This window comes from Tenebrio molitor, chromosome 1 (genome assembly GCF_963966145.1).
Source record: "Tenebrio molitor chromosome 1, icTenMoli1.1, whole genome shotgun sequence".
Classification (NCBI taxonomy): Eukaryota; Metazoa; Arthropoda; class Insecta; order Coleoptera; family Tenebrionidae; genus Tenebrio; species Tenebrio molitor.
In genome coordinates this window covers 37,727,624-37,749,121 of record NC_091046.1, presented here as the reverse complement: position 1 = coordinate 37,749,121, position 21,498 = coordinate 37,727,624, and the positions used below count along the sequence as shown (strand labels likewise).

Here is a 21,498-nt window from a genome sequence, read left to right as displayed (position 1 = left end):
CCATATAGATTCTAAGGGCCAGTTTCATAATAAACTTAAAGTCGACTTTATCTTAACGTGACTTTAATGGATTGTTGCAACAATATGTTTCTATGGTAAATGGTGAATTTTAATGTTAAAATAACTTTAGGCTGATTATGAAATTGGGGGTAAGTGATGCACATTTTTAACCTGCCTTTTGCTTCGCTTCGGCTTCAGTTTTAGTTAACATTAGATTATGTACTATAAATATACGGAATAGTAAATAAATTAAAGTTTAAATAGGGTAAGTTCAATGACATGTGTTAAAACTGATTTTTTTAATAAAAGTGGTACGTTTCTGTTATTATTATCAACGTCTGTGATATCCATTACAGTAGATGTATTATGGAGAAAAAAAAAATTAAATCATAAACTTAAATCAAAACAAATTTAACAATTTTTAAAGCAATCCAACTGAATCAAACCACTCATAAAAATTAAATAAAATACTCAAATAAATAATTCATAATAAATACTTTATAAATAACAACAATAAATATGTATTTTTATTGGATTGGTAGCGTCATATGCAAAATTATCTATAAAGGTAGGTATTGCATTTCCCCTAGGTTGATGATTAATGGATTTTGACACACCGTAATATTCACACAGAACAGTGTCTACACACTCAGTTATCTGCACCGAGCGCAGTTATTTTTCAAACAAGAACAGATTTAGCACAGGTCCAATTTTTTGGTTTGCATCAAGGCCGGATTTCTGTTTAGACACGATGATTTATCTTTATCTGAGCAGACGAAAAGGCAGACCAAGTTTCCAAAATTTGAGATACATACACTGTACAGTATGCCACGATACTCACGATAGAGAAGTAGGGAAACCGTTTTTTTAATGTCTGTATAAAAGTAAAGAGCGGCGCTTTCAACAAATACTTTGCTGTTTTATTTATGGCAGTGCTAGGTAATTAAATTCTGTACTTTAAAACTCCGTTTAGTGCTGTTCTTGAGCTCTGTTATGGCAATTAGTGATATATGCAACGGTTAGCCACAATGGTAAAATTTGTATTATTTTTCTGTACTTATAAGTTCTTTCTCAAATAAATGGAATATAGATAAATCTGGAAAGTCAAACAATATCTTGGACACTAGTGGTAGAAGGTGGAAGATCTGATACTTTGACAGATAGAATTACTGAATATAAAAAAATCTATAATAAATAAAGAGTGATCAAATTAATTTGTAATCGAGTTATCCATGAATCCGTAAAACACAGAGTAGATTTCGACATATTAATCGCAAAAGACATACAGATTCAAATCTATGGATGACTCGATTAAACGCTGTTCAAAAATCAAAAAACCATTGTGGTGCAAATGACTTATCTGTCACTGTGAACTGATAAGTAATAGGAAATGTCATGAGAAATGTGTGTTATTTGCATCACAATGGTTTTTTGATTTTTGAATAGCGTTTACAAATTAATTTGATTGTTCAATATAAAATCTATGTATGTATACAGCCTGTCCCAGAACTCTCTGCCCATAGAAAACAAGCATGTGTCGACAGTAAAAGAGATTCCAAGATGACTAAAATAAATTTTCCTGTAGCTCACATAACCGAGTTATAAAGTTTTCAATTTCATCAATCCCAGAAGCTCGTCCTCAGGTAGGTATGTACATATTACTAAAAAATTGGACAGATTGCTAGACAGCAAAAATAATTATTGATATCGCAACAATTGGCGAAAATTTTATGTATAAGCCGTTCACGATTGTTTTAAACACGCAGCAGGCCAAGATATTTTTTTGTTAGATTAGCGTCAGGTCCTGTCATATGACGTTTCGTTTTTAAATATTCGCATTGTTGTCAATTTCGTCATTAATTTAGTTAATAAGAATTTACCCAGAACTGCCCTACAAATATGTAAAGTCCATTCAAAAATCAAAAAACCACCACCTGTTGCTTTAGGTTGGTAAAATTTAAAAAACCCTAAGTAGATATTTCTTCATACCATGTTGGTAACTATAAATTATGACATTTATTTGATTCAAAATAAAATTCAATTGCTTTGAATTTCGTTCATATTGTTTTATTAGCAGCAGGTTTCATTTATTTATTGATTTTTATTATTTTTACTTAAACATGCCCAGAAAAACAAGACATTTAATAAACACGTAACCTCAAAATTACAATTCTCACCAAATTTTACACTAAACAGCGTTGCCGATAGTAATTATCGAGGAAAATGCGACGTTGGTGGTTTTTTGATTTTTGAATGGACTTTATGTTTTATTTCAATTACTTAACCCTCCACCACCCGGCGGCACGGCAATTTTGCCTGAGTACATACACAGTAATAGTGCAGTGCTTATCAACATAATTACCGCCTCCACATTTTGACTTTTTTGGGTTTTATGTTCTGTGTCAATTAGGGATGGGACATCGAACACAAACATCGATGTTCAATATCGGTGTTGACATCGGTAGCGACCATCGATGGGTAGGAAACATCGAACAAAAAACATCGATATTTTGAAACATCGATGGTATTAAAAATTGGGGCGAAAATAGTCATTTGAACATATTAAATTAATAAATTGATAAAAAACATGTTTATTCACTGTTTAAAGTACAAAACTAAAATATCAAAAAATTAAAATTAGGTAGGTATCCAACTAGAATTACGAAAATTATAGATTCCAAAAGCTTTTATCAATAGATTGCAAAAATAATAACATTGACAACAAGAAGTCTTTCACTTCTCTTCTGTTCACTTTCAACTCAGACTCAGAATCAGAGAGACTCAGAATGAAACGCAAAAGTAAATGCGATGGCAGTGCCGCAGTGGAAAGTGGAAACAGATCAACCGATCCCGATTTGCGAAGTCAGGGCCAAATATACACGTGCACTTCCCAGAAGGGCCGTGCACGTCATCTCTTGGAAACTGTATTCCTGTTTGTTTTTTTTTTGTCGATGTTCGATGTTTTATTACGAACATCGATAAATATTGACGTTTGAAAAAGAATACCATCGATGTCAAAATATCGAAGATTGAAATCAAAACATCGATGTTCGGCTAACATCGATGTATATCGCCCAACCCTAGTGTCAATGTTAAGGAATTTCCTCACGATATGACATGAGTAGGTATAATAATATACCTTTTTGAATTTCAACCACCAATGTGTTCTCCAAGTCCAAAATTTTACGATTATTGTTCCTAATTCGTTCAATTATTTAAAAAATGTAACAACCTGGGAGTGTTCGGTTGAATTATAACCTAAAATGGATTTATTATGACAAATCACAATACTACCAACTACAATGTCAGATTTTCATAGATAGTCCGAATTTGAAACAACCGTGAATGGAATTTTGACTTCGAAATTTGGAATTTTGACTTCGAAATCCCGGCAACGCAAAATTGCGGTCATCCTACCTTGATGGTGCTCAACTCTGATTGGTTAATTTTAGGATGTCTTTTCTCGATTATCGCTTGAGATAGGACTTTTTTTTTCTTTTAAAATTCATATTATCACATTTACCCGAATACTCCCTTTTTTCTCTGGGGAGGCAATTCTGGGACACCTGTACAAATATTTGCATTATACAACAAATTACAAATTATCCTTTACGCACACATAGGTACGGTCGGTTGACAAATAAAACTGGGACACTTAAAATTTAATCTATGTAAATCAGACCATTGAATTGTCAATATATTTGTCAGTGTCTATATAATATGTCATACCAAAGTTAACCTATTTGTGAGAAAGCCGTAATTAAACCATGCAAATTTGTAAATTTTGACTTATGTGATTGTCATTTTTGTCCCAGTTTTATTTGTCCATCGACTGTACATAAACAACAAAGTTCGTAACATTTTCGTAGTGGCAAATCCTAAAGAAAAGTTGATTTACTCTGCGTTTTTTTATATTAAAATCTTTAAGCCTATATTTTGTTGAATAAAAACAACAAAAATGAGTTTTTGCGGTGCGACTACTTCGAAATATTATTATTTTTAATAATACTTTCACAGAAGGGAATAGAGATAAATCAAAGATACCATTCATATAATATTTTTATCCTCTACAAGGCTACGATTTTTTTAAAATTCATGTTGGCAGTAAAAGTCACATCGGCATTTTATATCGAACAGTTTGATAACAGGTGTTCAATTGAAAAGTTCATCGAATTGGCTTTAGCTTTATTTTTTAAGAGACAACATCGTAAATTAAGTTGGTTAGACAAACATAGCAACAAAGATCAAAGCCATTTCGATGAACTTTTTAATTGAACACATGTTATCATTTTAACAGAAGAAATTCGGAAATATTGCTCGAAATTCTTTTGTAAGTAAGTAAGTAAGGAATAAGACCGTTCTCCATGATATTATTTCGAAAGTTACTTTCATTGAGTAGTAAAAGTTAAGTGATTCTGTCAAAATTGTATAGGTTCTATTAAGTATTAAAACTATTTACACACCATTGCCAACATAAATTAAAAGAAAAAAATTCTTAACCTTCTAGACTTTAGAGGATAAAATTATTCGAGTATATGGTACGTACATTTTAAAGATTTAGATGAAACGTTTAAATGTGACACAATCTTGATGTTTTTGCTTTGTAAAGTCATAGCAGCAGTTCAGTTCTCGTGTTGACGACGTGGCAACTGTGTTCAACAAAAACACAACGTTATAAATTTATTGCTATCTTGTGTGAATGCCTAAATTGGTAGAATTTGCACTTGAATGACTCCACTGTAAAAAAACTAACTACTGCATGGAGCAATTGTTCTCGATCCTTCTCCAGCTGAGGGGCGAACTGCTGGAGTTTGAGTTATTGTCCCCTACACTACAAGTTTTGGTTCTCATGATCATTAAGTCTGTCCTAATACTAGGTCGTCTCACATTAGGCGTAACGACGCCGCATGCATCACTTAATCTACGTTTCACCGAAAGGGTGTACTTCTTAGTGTGATGAGATGGTGTAGAAGGAGGCAGAGGACACGGAGCCCCGAAATTGGCACTAATTCTTTTGTGATGGTTCGGGGCCATTTCTTGAGGCAGATTAGCCACCACAAATAATTGGTAAAAAACTTCATCTACTTTAAAGTTTTTCTTGGCTGATGTTTCTACAAAGGCACAGCCTGAATCTTGAGTGTCACAGTATAATTGAGCTTCCTCTGCAGTCACCGTCCTGAAATAATGAAACGTCACTGTAGAATAACAAGGCGCGCTCTTTCATTATCTTTTTTCAACTGCATTTCACTGTATCCATTCCCCTCAAACGTAATTGTATGAAAATAATTAAAGTGGTGGCGCTTGAAAAGGCGCTCCTTTGAAAATCCCCGATTGTTCAAATTTATTTTTACACGTTCGCAGAGTCACAAAAGCGACCGAAAAATACAGAAACGCTGCAAATTTATTAGCGACATTGGTCTTTTACATCGAGCATAAACTGGAAAATAAAATCATTTCCGTTTCTCGGATATCCTGAAGTTTCGCCGCTTTTATGTTTCGCCGTTAGGTTCACCAACGCACAACGATGAAATGAGTAAATGGGGCGATGGCTGCGGAATATTACTACTACTCATTCTGTCGCACGCTTTCGGAATATCTCTGAAATTAAAAGAATCACTCTCACTTTTTCTCCTTGGGGTCATGAATCTCGAACGATTTTTTCAGTTTCCGCAATTAATTCATAAATTAGCAGGCCTCAATTTTTCAATTAATTTCACTTTCGCATGTTAAAATTCAGTGGAGATAATTTATTTTAAAAATTAATTAAATTTGGTGCGTTATCATTGCTTGGTAAACTCTCTAGAGGCTTGCATGGCATCAAACATCTAGAGTTGGTTATGGAGGTTCTGCATTATTAATACTTAAATTATCGATTCGCTTTATTAATAGGTACAAAAGAATATTATCATTTCGGTTTTAAAGATTCCACGATCTCACATATTCTCCCCCGACAAGAAGTAAACAAAAATAAAAATGCCCAGAATAGAACTACTCCGGTATACTTGAACATGCTGTCGGTGAAAAATGATGTAAAGGGCCCTGAATTATTGATCAGAATCCATAACCGTAACACCTCCGATTACGAAAAATTCGTGAATTTCTCTTACTCTCTGCAAAACTCTGGTCTAGGTTACATTTTTCTAAAATTACTCGACTTTAAACGAATTCAGTAAACAGGTAGGTGGAGTTGGGACACAGAAAATGACGTTGAAAGCGTACGTGCAAGGTATAAATTTCCAAAGTTGTGAGTGTTGTCATACATATATTTCAATCTGTCAGAGATACAACTCTCAAGTCTCCCATTTCAAAATTGAATTGTCGGAGGGACTCGAATTTGATCAATCTCGCTAATAAATATGAAACGTAATCTTCTTTTGATTCTAAAGCCAATTACTTACTTCATTTCCTTATCGGTTTTGTTCCCTGCCAGGATCATTGGAACCCGTGGTAAAGTTTTTTTTCTTGTTAAACCACCGCTGTTCGCCGACGCTCCAGCATTAATTTTCGTTTCTAATATCTGCTCTCGCAATCTTATTGCTTCTTCAAACGTTTCACGGCTGTCCATACTGAACACGATAACAAATAAATCTCCTGAAAGTAAGTGAATTCTTTGACTCTTCAGCGGACAGTTTTTCACATCTAAATAAAACGTATTCATACCGCTAAAGCACAGTGATAATTCTTTATCAAAGCTCAAAAGCGTGTCGGAAAGCATATAGTAAATAAAGAATAACACAGTCTGCTGGTCTAATGTAGTGACGTCACCATTTACACGCGCTAATTAATGGTGTCCATATCACTTTAGTTAAAGCATTCATAACGAAGAAACCCTTTCCTTTCATTCTATACACACGTTCCCCACTGATACACTCCTTTCAAAAGCAATTCAAAGTTGCGCGGCTTAAAAGCTATTTCGTTATGAAATGATGGAGATATCTAAACGGTGCAGAGCTTTGGAGCAAACATGCAAATTCATTCGTTTTTCACTGATTTACCTGTGAGAAATGACAACCTTCTCATAGCGGGAAACGGGTGGTTGCCGGAAGTATCCAGGATATCCAGCTGATAAATGTCTCCCCTAATCCTGTACAGTTTTCTGTGGAAATCCTCTATGGTGGGTGTGTAGCTATCTTGAAATTTACCACCCAGAAATCTAGAAACTAAACAGGTTTTACCTACTCTAGCTGACCCTAAAACGCAAACACATTTCAAGACTTGTTGTCGCGACAAGGTGCAGGAGCATACCCAGCATTACCAATCTGAAACAGTTCTTTTGCGGTGGAATAACGTCGTCACAAGAGTTTGAACTTCCAGGGCTTGGTCCAGGTCCTGAGGTTACAACAGTTTGGAAATCTGTTGACGTGTTTGGAACTTTTTCGTTCCTTTTGGCACAAAACCAATTCGTACAAGAGCTTAAATCCATGATCCGGTTTACTTGTATTACAGTACATCACGAGATATTAAAAGCTGCAAATAACGTTTCAGTGAAATAGTAACAGAGACAATGTTGCGATGCTTTCATTAATATCAAACTTCCTAATTAGACGTACATACTCGTAGATGTTTTAGTACAATATCTTTTGTATTGCCTAGCGTAGTAGGTTGTTTAATTTGATTATTTTCGGTTTAAGTTACAAGTTTGTATTGAGTTGTAAATCTAGAGGTAAAATGTTATCAATTCGTTAGGAAATAAAAACAATACATGTCTGTATTTTTCACTGCTACTGCAAAGGGTAACATGAGTAGTAGTTAAGAATTTTATTTTTCAAATCATGTTGACGTTCGCATGCGTCAAATAAGATATACACGAAATCTCCTATAAACGGACACCGGCCGTGACAAGATTTTTGTCCGCTTAACAGAGGTGTCCTCTTAATAGAAATGATAAACAACAAATAAAAATTATATGTTATTAAAAATGTTAAACATTTGAATTATGTACTAATATCTACTCTTTTTGGAAAAAATGTAATAGTGTAGTTTGTCTGTTGTGTTTGACTTCAAAGATCGAGTTGGCATAATACGTTTCCATTTTGGTTGCCGTTATGGCATCTATATGATTCTTTAGAGGACAATCTATAAATACAACTCCTCTATTTCTTCGTCGACTTCATCAGGGTGCAAAGCAGAATCTTTGTCGCTGAGTCAACATCGTCATCTTCAAATTTATAGTCAAAATTAATAAAATCGTCAGTATCAACATTATTGCTAGTTGCTATTTGCGCATAGTCAGCCAAAAGAATTTCATCCTCCGCACCAAATTCTTCAGGAGTTTTTGCATTTGGAAGTGATGTCATGACGATTTCGAAAATTTTCGAGCCACCCTTCAGAAACTTTAAAATTTCCATTAAAAGTCTCTTTGGCTTTTTTCCTACAATAGGTCCGGACAAAGGAATATTTTTGTTTTTATAAAGCACTCGTAAGTTAATTGATCTATTTTCAATCCTTCAGTTTTCAAAAATCTTCGCTTTTCACTCATATTTCCACTTAATAATAATATTTGCTGTTTGTGTTTTTCCTATTTCAATTTTTTTCAGAATTAGAATGTTTTCTTTTAATGTTAACATACGTTTTTTGTGATTCCTCGAATTTCCTAATGTCCAGTCAAAACAGTAATACTAAAGTGCATACCATGCTGTCCGCTTAAAGAAGGAAATTTTCTCAAAGGTGTCGAATTGGATTGTCCGCGTCCGGTTAACGGAGAGTCCGCTTAACAGAGGTGACATCTCATTTAAAATACATTGGCTCGAAACGGGGCTAAGAAAAATGTTCGCTTAACAGAGGGGTTCGCTTAAGGGAGGTGTCCGTTAAGAGAGATTTCACTGTATATTAATTAATTATTTTTTTGTGCAACCGTACGCGAACGAGCACAATCCAATTTTGCGGCCGTTGCATTTAACGACGGCTGTTTCCATAATACTGGCGTTTAGATTTTTCCTATATGAAATTAAAAACCGCAGAATTTATAATACGTACTTTTTAACTCTGGAGGAATACTATGGCGGCCAAAAAATTTTAGCCGTCACTATCTTGACATTCACGTAAAGTGTAAATAAACCTTTACGAACCGTAACCCCACTTTCGATTCTTGTCATTTTGACATGCATATTATTATTCTGACAATCAATTTGAACTGTTTAAAGCTCACATATTCCAAAAATCCGACATAAATGAACAAAATTAGAGCAATTGGATAACCTGAGGTAAACGTCTGTGTAGTAGAAAATGACAAAATAATTTCGAGTTTTGAAATTTACCACCCAAAAAATAACAATCATAATCAAGACGGTAATCATAGTGACAATAAAGTATGGCTTACAATTTTTTTTTAAAGTGACAGAAATTGACGGCTAAAATTTTTTGGTCGCCATAGTACCTACACCTATACGAAACTGAAACATCACTTTTACTACAATTCTCTTCCGACATTTTTACGATTATTTATAAAATGAATTGTTTTATGTATGTCATTTCCGTAGCGACATATAACCAATGTATTTATTGACAGTGAAGTAAATTTTACTTGTTCGTTTTACAATGATTACAAATTTTTGGTTGCACAAAAAATGTTGTGTGCATCTTGGCCGCGAAATCCTTTAACGTCCTCGAGATTGTCTAGCTCGGCCGCAAGCGGCCTCGGCGACTATTTTTCTCTCGGTTCGTTAAAGAATGATTTCGCGGCCTTGATATACAAATAACTATTGTTTTGCGCTAATTAATTGACGCTTCCTTTTTAACATGATTAGAAAAATTCAAAGAACCTTCCCATATTCTAGTTGTCTAGTTGATTACCTACATGCTGCATCATGACCATACGTTGTGAAACAGTATTGATTTACAAATTAATTCCAAACTATTTATCCTGACGTTAAATTTTTATGAATTCAGGAAAACAAAACAACCCTCGAGGAATGTTATAATAGGACGACAAATTGATTACTTCGATGACTGTCATTTGCTATTGTCGCTTTAACCAGTCAACAGTAAAAGGTGCAACCATTTACTTTAAGACCTCGAACCAATCATCAGTTTTTTTTACCGCTCCTGTCACAATACAGTATCCTTTTCCAGCAGGTTCTCCTTCCGAAATATATAATGCAACGCTGTAGCAACTTTTGTTTTTACTTCTTTCTAAATAATGAATTAAAAATAAATAAAATATTAAAATATGTAGAACATCATACAACTTTAAAAGGTACATACATATTTAATTTGAACGGTCAATTTATTTAAGCCCTGCATTAAACTTTAATTCATCAACACATTGCTCTATTACCTCAACGATTGCCGAAATATGTCAAATAAATATTACGGCTGACATCGCAGTAATGAACAATTTAATGAATTTATTCATTTTTCTTATGAATAAACAGAAGTTTAAACAGAATAGACTAAAAAAGTTGTCCTCATTAATTACAATTTAATTCTCAGTGGAACAAGAAAACACAAACAATTTCTAATTTCACCTTTTGTCATTGTTTTAATATCACTTGATAGTAAATTTTGGAATGTTGAAAATATGTTCTGTCTTTAACTTTGAAAGGTATTTGCTTTTATGAAAGCAATTTAAATTCTTGTGTCGAGTAGTTCTGGTTGAAATGACACATTTTCTGTGCATTCTGTATTGATTTGAAATTTTTTCTTTATTTGTACGTCGTACACTCAGCTACTTTTAGACGTTTCGAATGAGGATTAATTGAATTTCCGTACGTCCAAGTTGGATCGTGTAGTTTATGGAGCACCCACGGGGCAAACTATGTATTAGCTTGGCATTTCTCTTGCAAAAAGAGATCCCTCAAATGGATAAAGCGTGTCACATATTTTTTGGTTAATGCAAGTTCGCACTTTACACGCCAGTGTCTAGAGCGCCATTACTTTATTAAGACGAGTTGCGAAATAATTTACTCCAAAGTTCGATAAAATCAATTTGAAAAAGTTCACACTGATCTTAAATAATTAACGAGAAAAGTCCGCCCGGGGGATGTTTTTCAGACTACAGTCATTATCAAGTTTTATACTTGTTTGATTTAATCGTATTTTTCCTCTTATATCGAAAGAAGTTTTCTTTGAAAGGAGGAAATATTGACAGTGTACGGTAAACTCGGTGAAGTTCCCATAAATCAAATACTTAGGACTTTGGCAAACATCAGTGGAGTGTCATCAAAGGAAACCAACAAGTAGTTAACGTGCAAATCAAAGTTTTTAATCCGATTTGCTAAACGTACATTTGATAGGTTATGGGAAACATTTTGAATAAATTCGTATTGAACGAGTTACATAACTGTACGTAACGATCGGCTTTATTGTTACAAATGTGTAAAGTGCTGACAGTAAACTAGTAATGCCCGTGAAATGTCCATCAAATGTATGGACACTTGAGATGATGCAATAAAAAGATAATAACAATCAAAATAAGTAACAAGTATTAACGATACTCTTACTCTTTGTGTTAAAATTATTCTCGCATACAAAACATCGGTAGAGAATCAGTTTCGAATAATGCTTTTCAAATATGGAACTGCATTGTTTAATTTCACCTCAAAGAGCGCGGAGGAAGAGAATCGCTGAAGGGGAAAGTAAAATACGAAACAGAGTAATAAAAAGGAATAAATATTGAAACAGGCCACATGAAGCAATAACAGCTAAATTGGTTGCCATCGGCCACAACAACGCGATGAGAAATACCGAAAAATATGAAGATAAAAACACATTTGTGTTATGTAAGAATAAGGAAATCTTCAAACGTGAAAAACACACGACAGCGTGCGCAGATGCAAATTGCGAAAAGCACTGAGGAAAATGAAATTAAATGAATTATGATTAGCTCGCTAAAGCACATTTGCCTGGAAAATTTTATGCCTCAGTATGAAATCATACACTGTAAGAGGTTTTTTAAATTTGTGGTTCCCAGGAGTCTCAACTTAACGTTTTTACATCACTTTTTGCTTTACGTGTGATGGAATTTTTAAAATATGAAACATGTTTACTAAGGCGTGGTAGTTCAAATGACAAGAGTAGTTCCTGATTGATTAAATTAAATCTAATTTCACCCCACAATTCTACAAGGACAAGGTGTATTTGTTATTCAATCAGAAACTCAATTTTAAGGGATTCACGATGTCCCTAAGGACTAAGAGAAGATTAAAGTTGGGATAAGATTTGTTTAAAAACCTATAGCTAAATGTGTCATATAGATTTTCGATTTTCTTAGTAATTTCAGTCTTCCTGTTTAAAGATGCGAGTACACACATTTCACAATTATTTATTATATGAGTACATATTTACACTGATTCTAAGAAACTTGAAAGGTTATTCTAAATTTAAACAAAGCAATTATGTACATACAGGGTGGGACAAAAGTATCAAATATTGGCTGTAACTTTTTAATTTGACAATTTATGAAAAAATGTTTAATATAAAAGTTGATTGGTGTAAAAAAAAACAAAGGTGATAAAATTAACTTACTAAGTAATAAAATGCAATATCAAGAATGCCATGGAAATTTGACAATTTTTGTTGAACGTCATGCATGATAATAAACCAAACAATTTTTATATTAAACATTTTTTCATAATTTTTCAAATTAAATATAAAAATTGTTTAGTTTGTTATCATGCATGACGTTCAACAAACCATGGGATTCTTGATATTGCATTTTATTACTTAGTTACTTTATTACTTGTTTTTTTTTTTAATTTATTCTTTTTTCCCATAATGGCAAAACTGTATTTATGAATACAGAAAGATACGCTTGTTTGAAAATCACACAAAAAATGTATGAGTGCTATTTAAAAAACCAAAGTTGGTTGCCATAGCAGCGAAGCAAAAGAAGATAGGAACAAACTAGAAAGACCAGATGATGCAGGATAATACACCAATCAACTTTTATATTAAACATTTTTTTATAAATTGTCACATTAAAAAGTTACAGCCAATATTTTATATTTTTGTTCCACCCTGTATATCGAAAACTTAGCTTGACCATATACAGGGCAAGTCACATAAGGTTTATTTCTGAATTTATTTTGTACGTAACCAAAAATACTAATGACGCTGACCACTTGATACCGTTTATAATGTGATTTAATTTAGTAATCAGCGTAGGTATGTAATTTGGCTAAAAATGTCAAAATGACAGTTGATGAACTTAATTTTTGATTTCATTAATCAGAACAGGAAAACGTCATTTTGACATTTTTTGCCAAATTACATACCTACGTTGATTACTAAATTAAATCACATTATAAACGGTATCAAGTGGTCTGCGTCATTAGTATTTTTGGTTGCGTACAAAATAAATTCAGAAATAAGCCTTATGTGACTTGCCCTGTACAAAGTTGTAAAAATAGATATGTACTTATTTATTTTTTTATAATTATACAGGATGTTTCTGAAATACGTGTGTTAATTTTGACCAATGGAAAAACGCGCCAAATCATGGAACTTTTCTCTATAACATTTTTACGCAAAAGCAATACAAATTGATTTGAAATATGAAAATAGAGTCTTAGTTAAAAATATTAATAGTTCACATAATTGGAAATCCCCTGGAGGTGACCAAATTCATAACTTTTGGTTAAAAAAATTTACTTGTATTCATAAATGCTTACTTGATCACTTTAACGGATTTATTAGGGAACCTAACACATTTCCAGAGTTTTTGGCCCATGGTATAACATATCTGAAACCAAAAGATTCCGATACTAAAAATCCATCAAAATATAGGCCAATCACATGTCTGCCTACAATTTATAAAATTATGACATCTTGCATTAAAGTAATAATTTACGACCATTGTCAAAAATTAAATATACTTAATGAAGAACAAAAAGGTTGTGTTAAGGAGTGTTTTGGTTGCAAAGAACAACTTATAATAGATACGGTAATAATGGAACAAGCTAGAAAAAATAATAGAAATATTTATACCGCATTCATAGACTACAAAAAAGCCTATGATTCAGTACCACATTCATGGTTAATTAAAATTCTTAAAATTTATAAAATTAATTTGGATTTGATTAACTTTTTATCACATGTAATGACATTTTGGAGAACTACTTTAAATTTATCAATAAACAATACTAAATTAAAATCCGAGCCTATTCAAATTAAACGGGGAATTTATCAAGGAGATTCTTTAAGTCCTTTATGGTTTTGTCTAGCCATTAATCCTTTGACAAATCTATTAAATAGCACTGGATACGGTTTTAATATTAGACATAATAATACCACACTATCAAAATTAAATCACCTTCTTTATATGGATGACATAAAACTTTATGCATCTAAAAAGAATCACATTTTATCTTTATTAACAATAACTGAAAATTTCTCAAATGATATTAGCATGAGTTTTGGTATTGATAAGTGTAAAACGCAATCAATATGTCGCGGTCATTACGAAAATTTAGAATATATAACTAAAGAAGGAGAAATAATTAAAAATTTAAATAAAGGAGAATTTTATAAATATTTAGGTATTAATCAATCAAATCATATTCAACATTCAATTATAAAAGAAAATTTAGAAAAACAATTTTATTTAAGAATTAAATCTATTTTAAAATCAAAATTAAACGGTAATAATTTAATTAAAGCAGTTAATACATATGCTGTTCCATTGTTGACCTATTCTTTTGGTGTTATAAAATGGTCCAAAACTAATTTACAAAATATAAATATTCAAACTAGAGTTCTCTTTACAAAATTTTGTAAACATCACCCCAAATCTGCTATTGAAAGATTTAATTTACCACGCGAAAATGGTGGCAGGGGTTTTTCAAATCTAGAAATTCTACAACATAATCAAATTGCTTCACTAAAAAATTATTTTCTTAATAGAGCTAGTGATAACACTTTTTTTAATGCTTTGGTTTCAGCGGATAAAGGCTACACACCTTTAAATTTAAGTGATAATATAATTTCAGATATTGTTGAGCCAAATATACCTGACACTATAGCAAATATAAAACAAAAGTCTTTACATGGGAGATATTTTAAAGAGCTAGAGCAGCCAGAAATTAATATTCAAGCTTCTCATGCATGGCTTAAAAAATCAAATATTCATCCTGAGACTGAGGGTTTTATATTTGCAATACAAGATCGTGTTATAAACACAAGAAATTATAAAAAACACATATGCGGTTTACAATCGATCATTGATAAATGTAGGATTTGCGGAACTGAAGGGGAAACCATTGAACACATCATTTCTTCTTGCACCGTTTTGGCTCAAAGCGAATATAAAAAACGTCATGATATATTCGCAAAAATTATACACATGAATTTAGCAGTTAAATTCAATTTATTAAAGGATACACAACCACATTACATTTATAAACCAGAAAGTTGTTTAGAAAATGACAATTACAAATTATATTTTGATCGGACAGTTTTAACTGACATTCACATTCAGCATAACAGACCAGACATTATTATTTTAAATAAACAACAAAAGCAAGCATATCTTTTAGATATAGCTGTTCCAAATTCACACAATATAACACAGACATATAATACAAAAATTAATAAATATTTAGAACTCTCCGTTGCTATGAGAAATCTTTGGTGTTTAGAAAAAATTTCGATTTTACCATTTATAATTTCAGCAACAGGAATAGTACCCCAATCTCTTTTTAAAAATTTAAAAATTTTGGACTTAGAGAACACATTGGTGGTTGAAATTCAAAAAGGTATATTATTATACTCATGTCACATCGTGAGGAAATTCCTTAACATTGACACAGAACATAAAACACAAAAAAGTCAAAATGCGGAGGCGAGACGCCGGTAATTATGTTGATAAGCACTGCACTATTACTTGATAGTATTATCCGTAATAGTGTATGTACTCCGGCAAAATTGCCGTGCCGCCGGGTGGAGGTGGGATAGGAAAAAATATTAATAATATCAGACGAGATTTAGGTAGAATAACTCAATATTTAAAGGGTATAAATTCTAATCATCTAAATAATTGTATTCAATCCATTTTAAATAACAACCGAATACATTGTTTAAAATATAATGAATATAATAAAACATTAATAGAAATCAAAGACACTTTATTACAAAAGTTACATATTTATTCTAAACGACTCAAAAGATATAAAAATAATAAACAACGGAAATTTGAAAACAAACTATTTAGAAATAATGAGAAGTTGTTTTACAAAAATTTAGCAGATAATAAAACTCAAACTAATAATGGTACACCAAATATAAACGAAATTAAAGAATTCTGGTCAAACATATGGTCAAATGAAGTTCAATTTAATAATCAGGCAGAATGGATTCCTCATTTAGAAAATGATATACCAGATAGTAATAATCGACATCATATTCAAATTAGCCTTGAAATTTTAGTTAAAAATATTAATAGTTCACATAATTGGAAATCCCCTGGAGGTGACCAAATTCATAACTTTTGGTTAAAAAAATTTACTTGTATTCATAAATGCTTACTTGATCACTTTAACGGATTTATTAGGGAACCTAACACATTTCCAGAGTTTTTGGCCCATGGTATAACATATCTGAAACCGAAAGATTCCGATACTAAAAATCCATCAAAATATAGGCCAATCACATGTCTGCCTACAATTTATAAAATTATGACATCTTGCATTAAAGTAATAATTTACGACCATTGTCAAAAATTAAATATACTTAATGAAGAACAAAAAGGTTGTGTTAAAGAGTGTTTTGGTTGTAAAGAACAACTCATAATAGATACGGTAATAATGGAACAAGCTAGAAAAAATAATAGAAATATTTATACCGCATTCATAGACTACAAAAAAGCCTATGATTCAGTACCACATTCATGGTTAATTAAAATTCTTAAAATTTATAAAATTAATTTGGATTTGATTAACTTTTTATCTCATGTAATGACATTTTGGAGAACTACTTTAAATTTATCAATAAACAATACTAAATTAAAATCCGAGCCTATTCAAATTAAACGGGGGATTTATCAAGGAGATTCTTTAAGTCCTTTATGGTTTTGTCTAGCCATCAATCCTTTGACAAATCTATTAAATAGCACTGGATATGGTTTCAATATTAGACTTAATAATACCACACTATCCAAATTAAATCACCTTCTCTATATGGATGACATAAAACTTTATGCATCAAAAAAGAATCACATTTTATCTTTACTAACAATAACTGAAAATTTCTCAAATGATATTGGGATGAGTTTTGGTATTGATAAGTGTAAAATGCAATCAATATGTCGCGGTCATTACGAACATTTAGAATATATAACTCAAGAAGGAGAAATCATTAAAAATTTAAATAAAGGAGAATTTTATAAATATTTAGGTATTAATCAATCAAATCATATTCAACACTCAATTATAAAAGAAAATTTAGAAAAGCAATTTTATTTAAGAATTAAATCTATTTTAAAATCAAAATTAAACGGTAATAATTTAATTAAAGCAGTTAATACATATGCTGTTCCATTACTGACCTATTCTTTCGGTGTTATAAAATGGTCCAAAACTAATTTACAGAACATAAACATTAAAACTAGAGTTCTTTTTACCAAATTTAGTAAACACCATCCTAAATCTGCTATTGAAAGATTTAATTTACCACGCGAAAACGGTGGTAGGGGTTTTTCAAATCTAGAAATACTGCTAAAAAATCAAATTGCTTCACTAAAAAATTATTTCCTCAATAGAGCTCGTGATAACACCTTTTTCAATGCTTTGGTTTCAGCCGATAAAGGCTACACACCTTTAAATTTAAGTGATAATATAATTTCAGACATTGTTAAGCCAAATATACCTGACACAATAGCAAATATAAAACAGAAGTCTTTACATGGGAGATACTTTAAAGAACTGGAACAACCAGAAGTTAATATTCAGGCATCTCATGCATGGCTTAAGAAATCAAATATTCACCCTGAGACGGAGGGTTTTATATTTGCAATACAAGATCGTGTTATAAATACAAGAAATTATAAAAAACACATATGCGGTTTACAATCGATAATTGATAAATGTAGGATTTGCGGAACTGAAGGGGAAACAATTGAACACATTATTTCTTCTTGCACCGTTTTGGCTCAAAGCGAATATAAAAAACGACACGATATATTCGCTAAAATTATACACATGAATTTAGCCGTTAAATTCAATTTATTAAAGAATACACAACCACATTATAGTTATACACCAGAAAGTTGTTTGGAAAATGACAGTTACAAGTTATATTTTGATAGAACAATTTTAACTGACATTCATATTAAGCATAACAGACCAGACATTATAATTTTAAATAAACAACAAAAGCAAGCATATCTTTTAGATATAGCTGTTCCAAATTCACATAATATAATACAGACATATAACACAAAAATTAATAAATATTTAGAGCTGTCCGTTGCTATGAGAAATCTTTGGTGTTTAGAAAAAATTTCGATTTTACCACTTGTAATTTCAGCAACGGGAATAGTACCGCAATCTCTTTTTAAAAATTTAAAAATTCTGGATTTAGATAACACATTGGTAGTTGAAATTCAAAAAGGTATATTATTATACTCATGTCACATCGTGAGGAAGTTCCTTAACATTGACACAGAACATAATACACAACAAAGTCAAAATGCGGAGGCAAGACGCCGGTAATTATGTTGATAAGCACTGCACTATTACTTGATAGTAATATCCGTAATAGTGTATGTACTCCGGCAAAATTGCCGTGCCGCCGGGTGGAGGTGGGATAGTGTTAATAGTAATAATTGTGTAAAGGTGTGCGTGTATATATTTTTAATAATTTTTAATGAGTTTTTACATTAATTCATTCATTAATTTCATTACTTATTTTTGATAAAGAATTTAATTTAGAAAGAGAAATTTAAAAACAAGCCTATCTACTGGGTTTTACGACAAACAAAAAATATAGTTAGTAAACAACTTTACATTGCATTTAGTTGTTTTTTTTTGGAATTAATAATGTTATAAATTCATTATAATTCCGTAGATTCAGTTTTGAGTATTTTTCTCTTGTGCTTTCTAGAAAAATAATTTGTTATTCTTTTGTATGTAGTTATTTTTCTAAAATCTTCTGTAAATTACACCTAAAATATATATAAATGTATTTTTTGGATGATCTTTGTACAAAGGACTCGTATTCTTTTAGTCCCTCAAAACAGGAAGTAAAGTAGTAGATACTTTTAATCCTTTGATAGTAAAAACAACCTATCAAATTAATTTGTTAATAGTGGGATTGTTACGTTGACATCATTTGTCAAAGTAATAATAAAGGTATGTATGAACAAGAAAATTAAAAATACCCTTGAAAGGTATAATATGAAATATTCATTCGCAAATTCCTTTCAGGACTAAATTATTAAATGCATTACGTCGTGCAAAAGATAACATATGTACGAGTATATACCTAGCACGGGACTAAAGTACCTTGTCTACCCTCGTACAATTACTGCTCTCGCTGCGAGCAATAAACTTATATTCAGGATAAAAAGATTTCCTTATTATTCTGGTCTCTTATATAATAATAAGTAAACAGCTTCTGTAGATACTTTTAATACATATTCTACTCACACTTTAGTCTCCTTGTTTTGATTTTAAAATTTAACAACTTGGAATTATCATCTCGAAAAAACTCCCCAATTTGAAACAGAAAAATCATCAAATCATAACGAAAATTGTTATTATATTTTTGAGTGATAATTTTTTTGATTTGAAAATTAAATCACGCTGAGGGTACTAATGCCCTGGATTAAAAATCCTACCAAATAAATTGTTCCTTTAAAAACACCCGACAATAAAAAAAACTCCCCACAATAAAAATACACCATTGTAAAAACGATTACCAAGTAATTGAGGGTGTATTTATTCTGCGGAAAACAATTAATCGCAAAATAATTCACTGAATAACGATTAGGTACTTAATTAACCAAACAATTATCCGGACAATCAACGGAATTATTTAACGTATCATTTATAATTTTATCGCCAACCTGATGTATATGTACATACAGTTGCGGCCGTTGAAATCTCAGACAGGAAAGATTTAAACACTCTGTATAAATTCCGAAATTTGATTAGCGTAAACAGGATTTTCATCAAGGATTATAAAGTCAGTGTCAGTATTTGACATATTAGGTCAGAATCGCGCGTAACTTTTGAAATGCCGCAATTATCTGATTTGCAAAAATGTGTTTGACTGAGGGACCGTGTGAGTATAAGAGCCATTGCGAGAGAAATTAATGTGGATAATGTTTGAGTGACATTTTGAGAAACGTCACTTTCAATACCACTTACAAAGCTAAAAGTTTGGCGTTGTCAAAGTGTCGAGTTTTCAACGGCCGCAACTGTACGTACTTATTTGACGATAGCATTATTCTTACGAGCTCTAAAATTAGTATTTGGTACATATTTAAAAAATGGTATGTATGTATTCGTAACATAACGTAACCAATTATGTAATTGGAAAATAATAATTGACTTTAAGAGATAAATTAATGTTTTAAAATTGTATTTCTTTTTTTGTAATTGTTTGACAACTTGTGTTGAGATCACTCCAAGAAATGATGTAGAATTTTCAGAGCCAGCAGTTTTTTTTTAATTTCAAATTAGCAATATTTGCTAAACGTAACCAAAATTGAAAACGCTTTGATCTGCATTAATTTGAAATTAAATTTTATACAAAATAATTGTAAAAATGTTTTGTCTGATCGTGTTTTGTAACGAATATCGGATTAAATAATGTTAATAATAAAATTATAATTTTATAGAGTCGATGTGGTACTTATCGACTTTGGTAAGTTCAGCCACGTAATGTCGATAGTTTCAACAGAAATATTAAAATTAATGTAAATACAAATAGATTGTGGGTATCGCATCTGACACGAATATTTCATCTACAATTTGAACTTTATCTTGTAGGAACGACGGAAAGTTATTTTGTGTGAAAAGTGACGAAATTAGATAGTACAACAATGTTTGTCGCAGTTACGTTGTCTTTAATTAAATCAGAAGTAAATAACTCCCAGCTGAAACACCAAATGCAGCAAGTGGTCAATAAAGTAATAAAAGTAGTTTGCAAGTTGAATGGATTTTAGACAACTTACTCAACATTCTTAACGTGTAGTTGTTGACGAAACTAATTTAAACAAAAACAACAACAACGACTATACATACCACTCATGCAGATCTCTATGAATGACAATTATCAGCAATCTTTAATTATTTTATTTTGTATTAAATTTTTAAAGGCCTCCATTTTAATCCTTGTGTTAAAGCTATTAAATTTTAACTCATACAAAATTGAAAACACTATTCATTAGTCAACATTGTAGCCATGTAACAGACCAGCGACGCACGGCGTCGGTAACTACAAAAGCGTCTAAAGCGCCCATTTATGAGGGACCAGACAGACATCCGCCCCCACCACCATTTGAATTTCCCCCCACTCCAAGCCAAAATCAATGGCATATCCTCGGTCGGTTACGATGAT

The 21,498-nt window shown here is 31.6% G+C and overlaps 1 protein-coding gene across 1 annotated transcript; it reads right to left on the bottom strand.

Annotated features, from left to right (window-relative positions):
• Window positions 1-2,575: 2,575 nt before the first annotated feature.
• On the bottom strand, window positions 2,576-21,498 carry LOC138122470 (GTP-binding protein Rhes). The gene is made up of 5 exons (XM_069036735.1): window positions 21,183-21,498; window positions 7,246-7,467; window positions 6,996-7,190; window positions 6,399-6,591; window positions 2,576-5,176 (listed from the first exon to the last, which is right to left on the bottom strand). The coding sequence occupies exons 2-5, from the start codon at window positions 7,421-7,423 to the stop codon at window positions 4,753-4,755; spliced, it is 990 nt and encodes a 329-aa protein (XP_068892836.1). The 5' UTR covers window positions 7,424-7,467; window positions 21,183-21,498; the 3' UTR covers window positions 2,576-4,752.

Bases quoted from the DNA above. Each gene is read 5' to 3' on its own strand.
- LOC138122470 (XM_069036735.1), bottom strand. From the start codon at position 7,423: ATGGATTTAAGCTCTTGTACGAATTGGTTTTGTGCCAAAAGGAACGAA. The intron at 7,191-7,245 runs GTATGCTCCTGC...TTTGCGTTTTAG, and splicing joins TTTCAGATTGGTAATGCTGG to GGTCAGCTAGAGTAGGTAAA. The intron at 6,592-6,995 runs GTAAATCAGTGA...ACTTACTTTCAG, and splicing joins AAGGTTGTCATTTCTCACAG to GAGATTTATTTGTTATCGTG.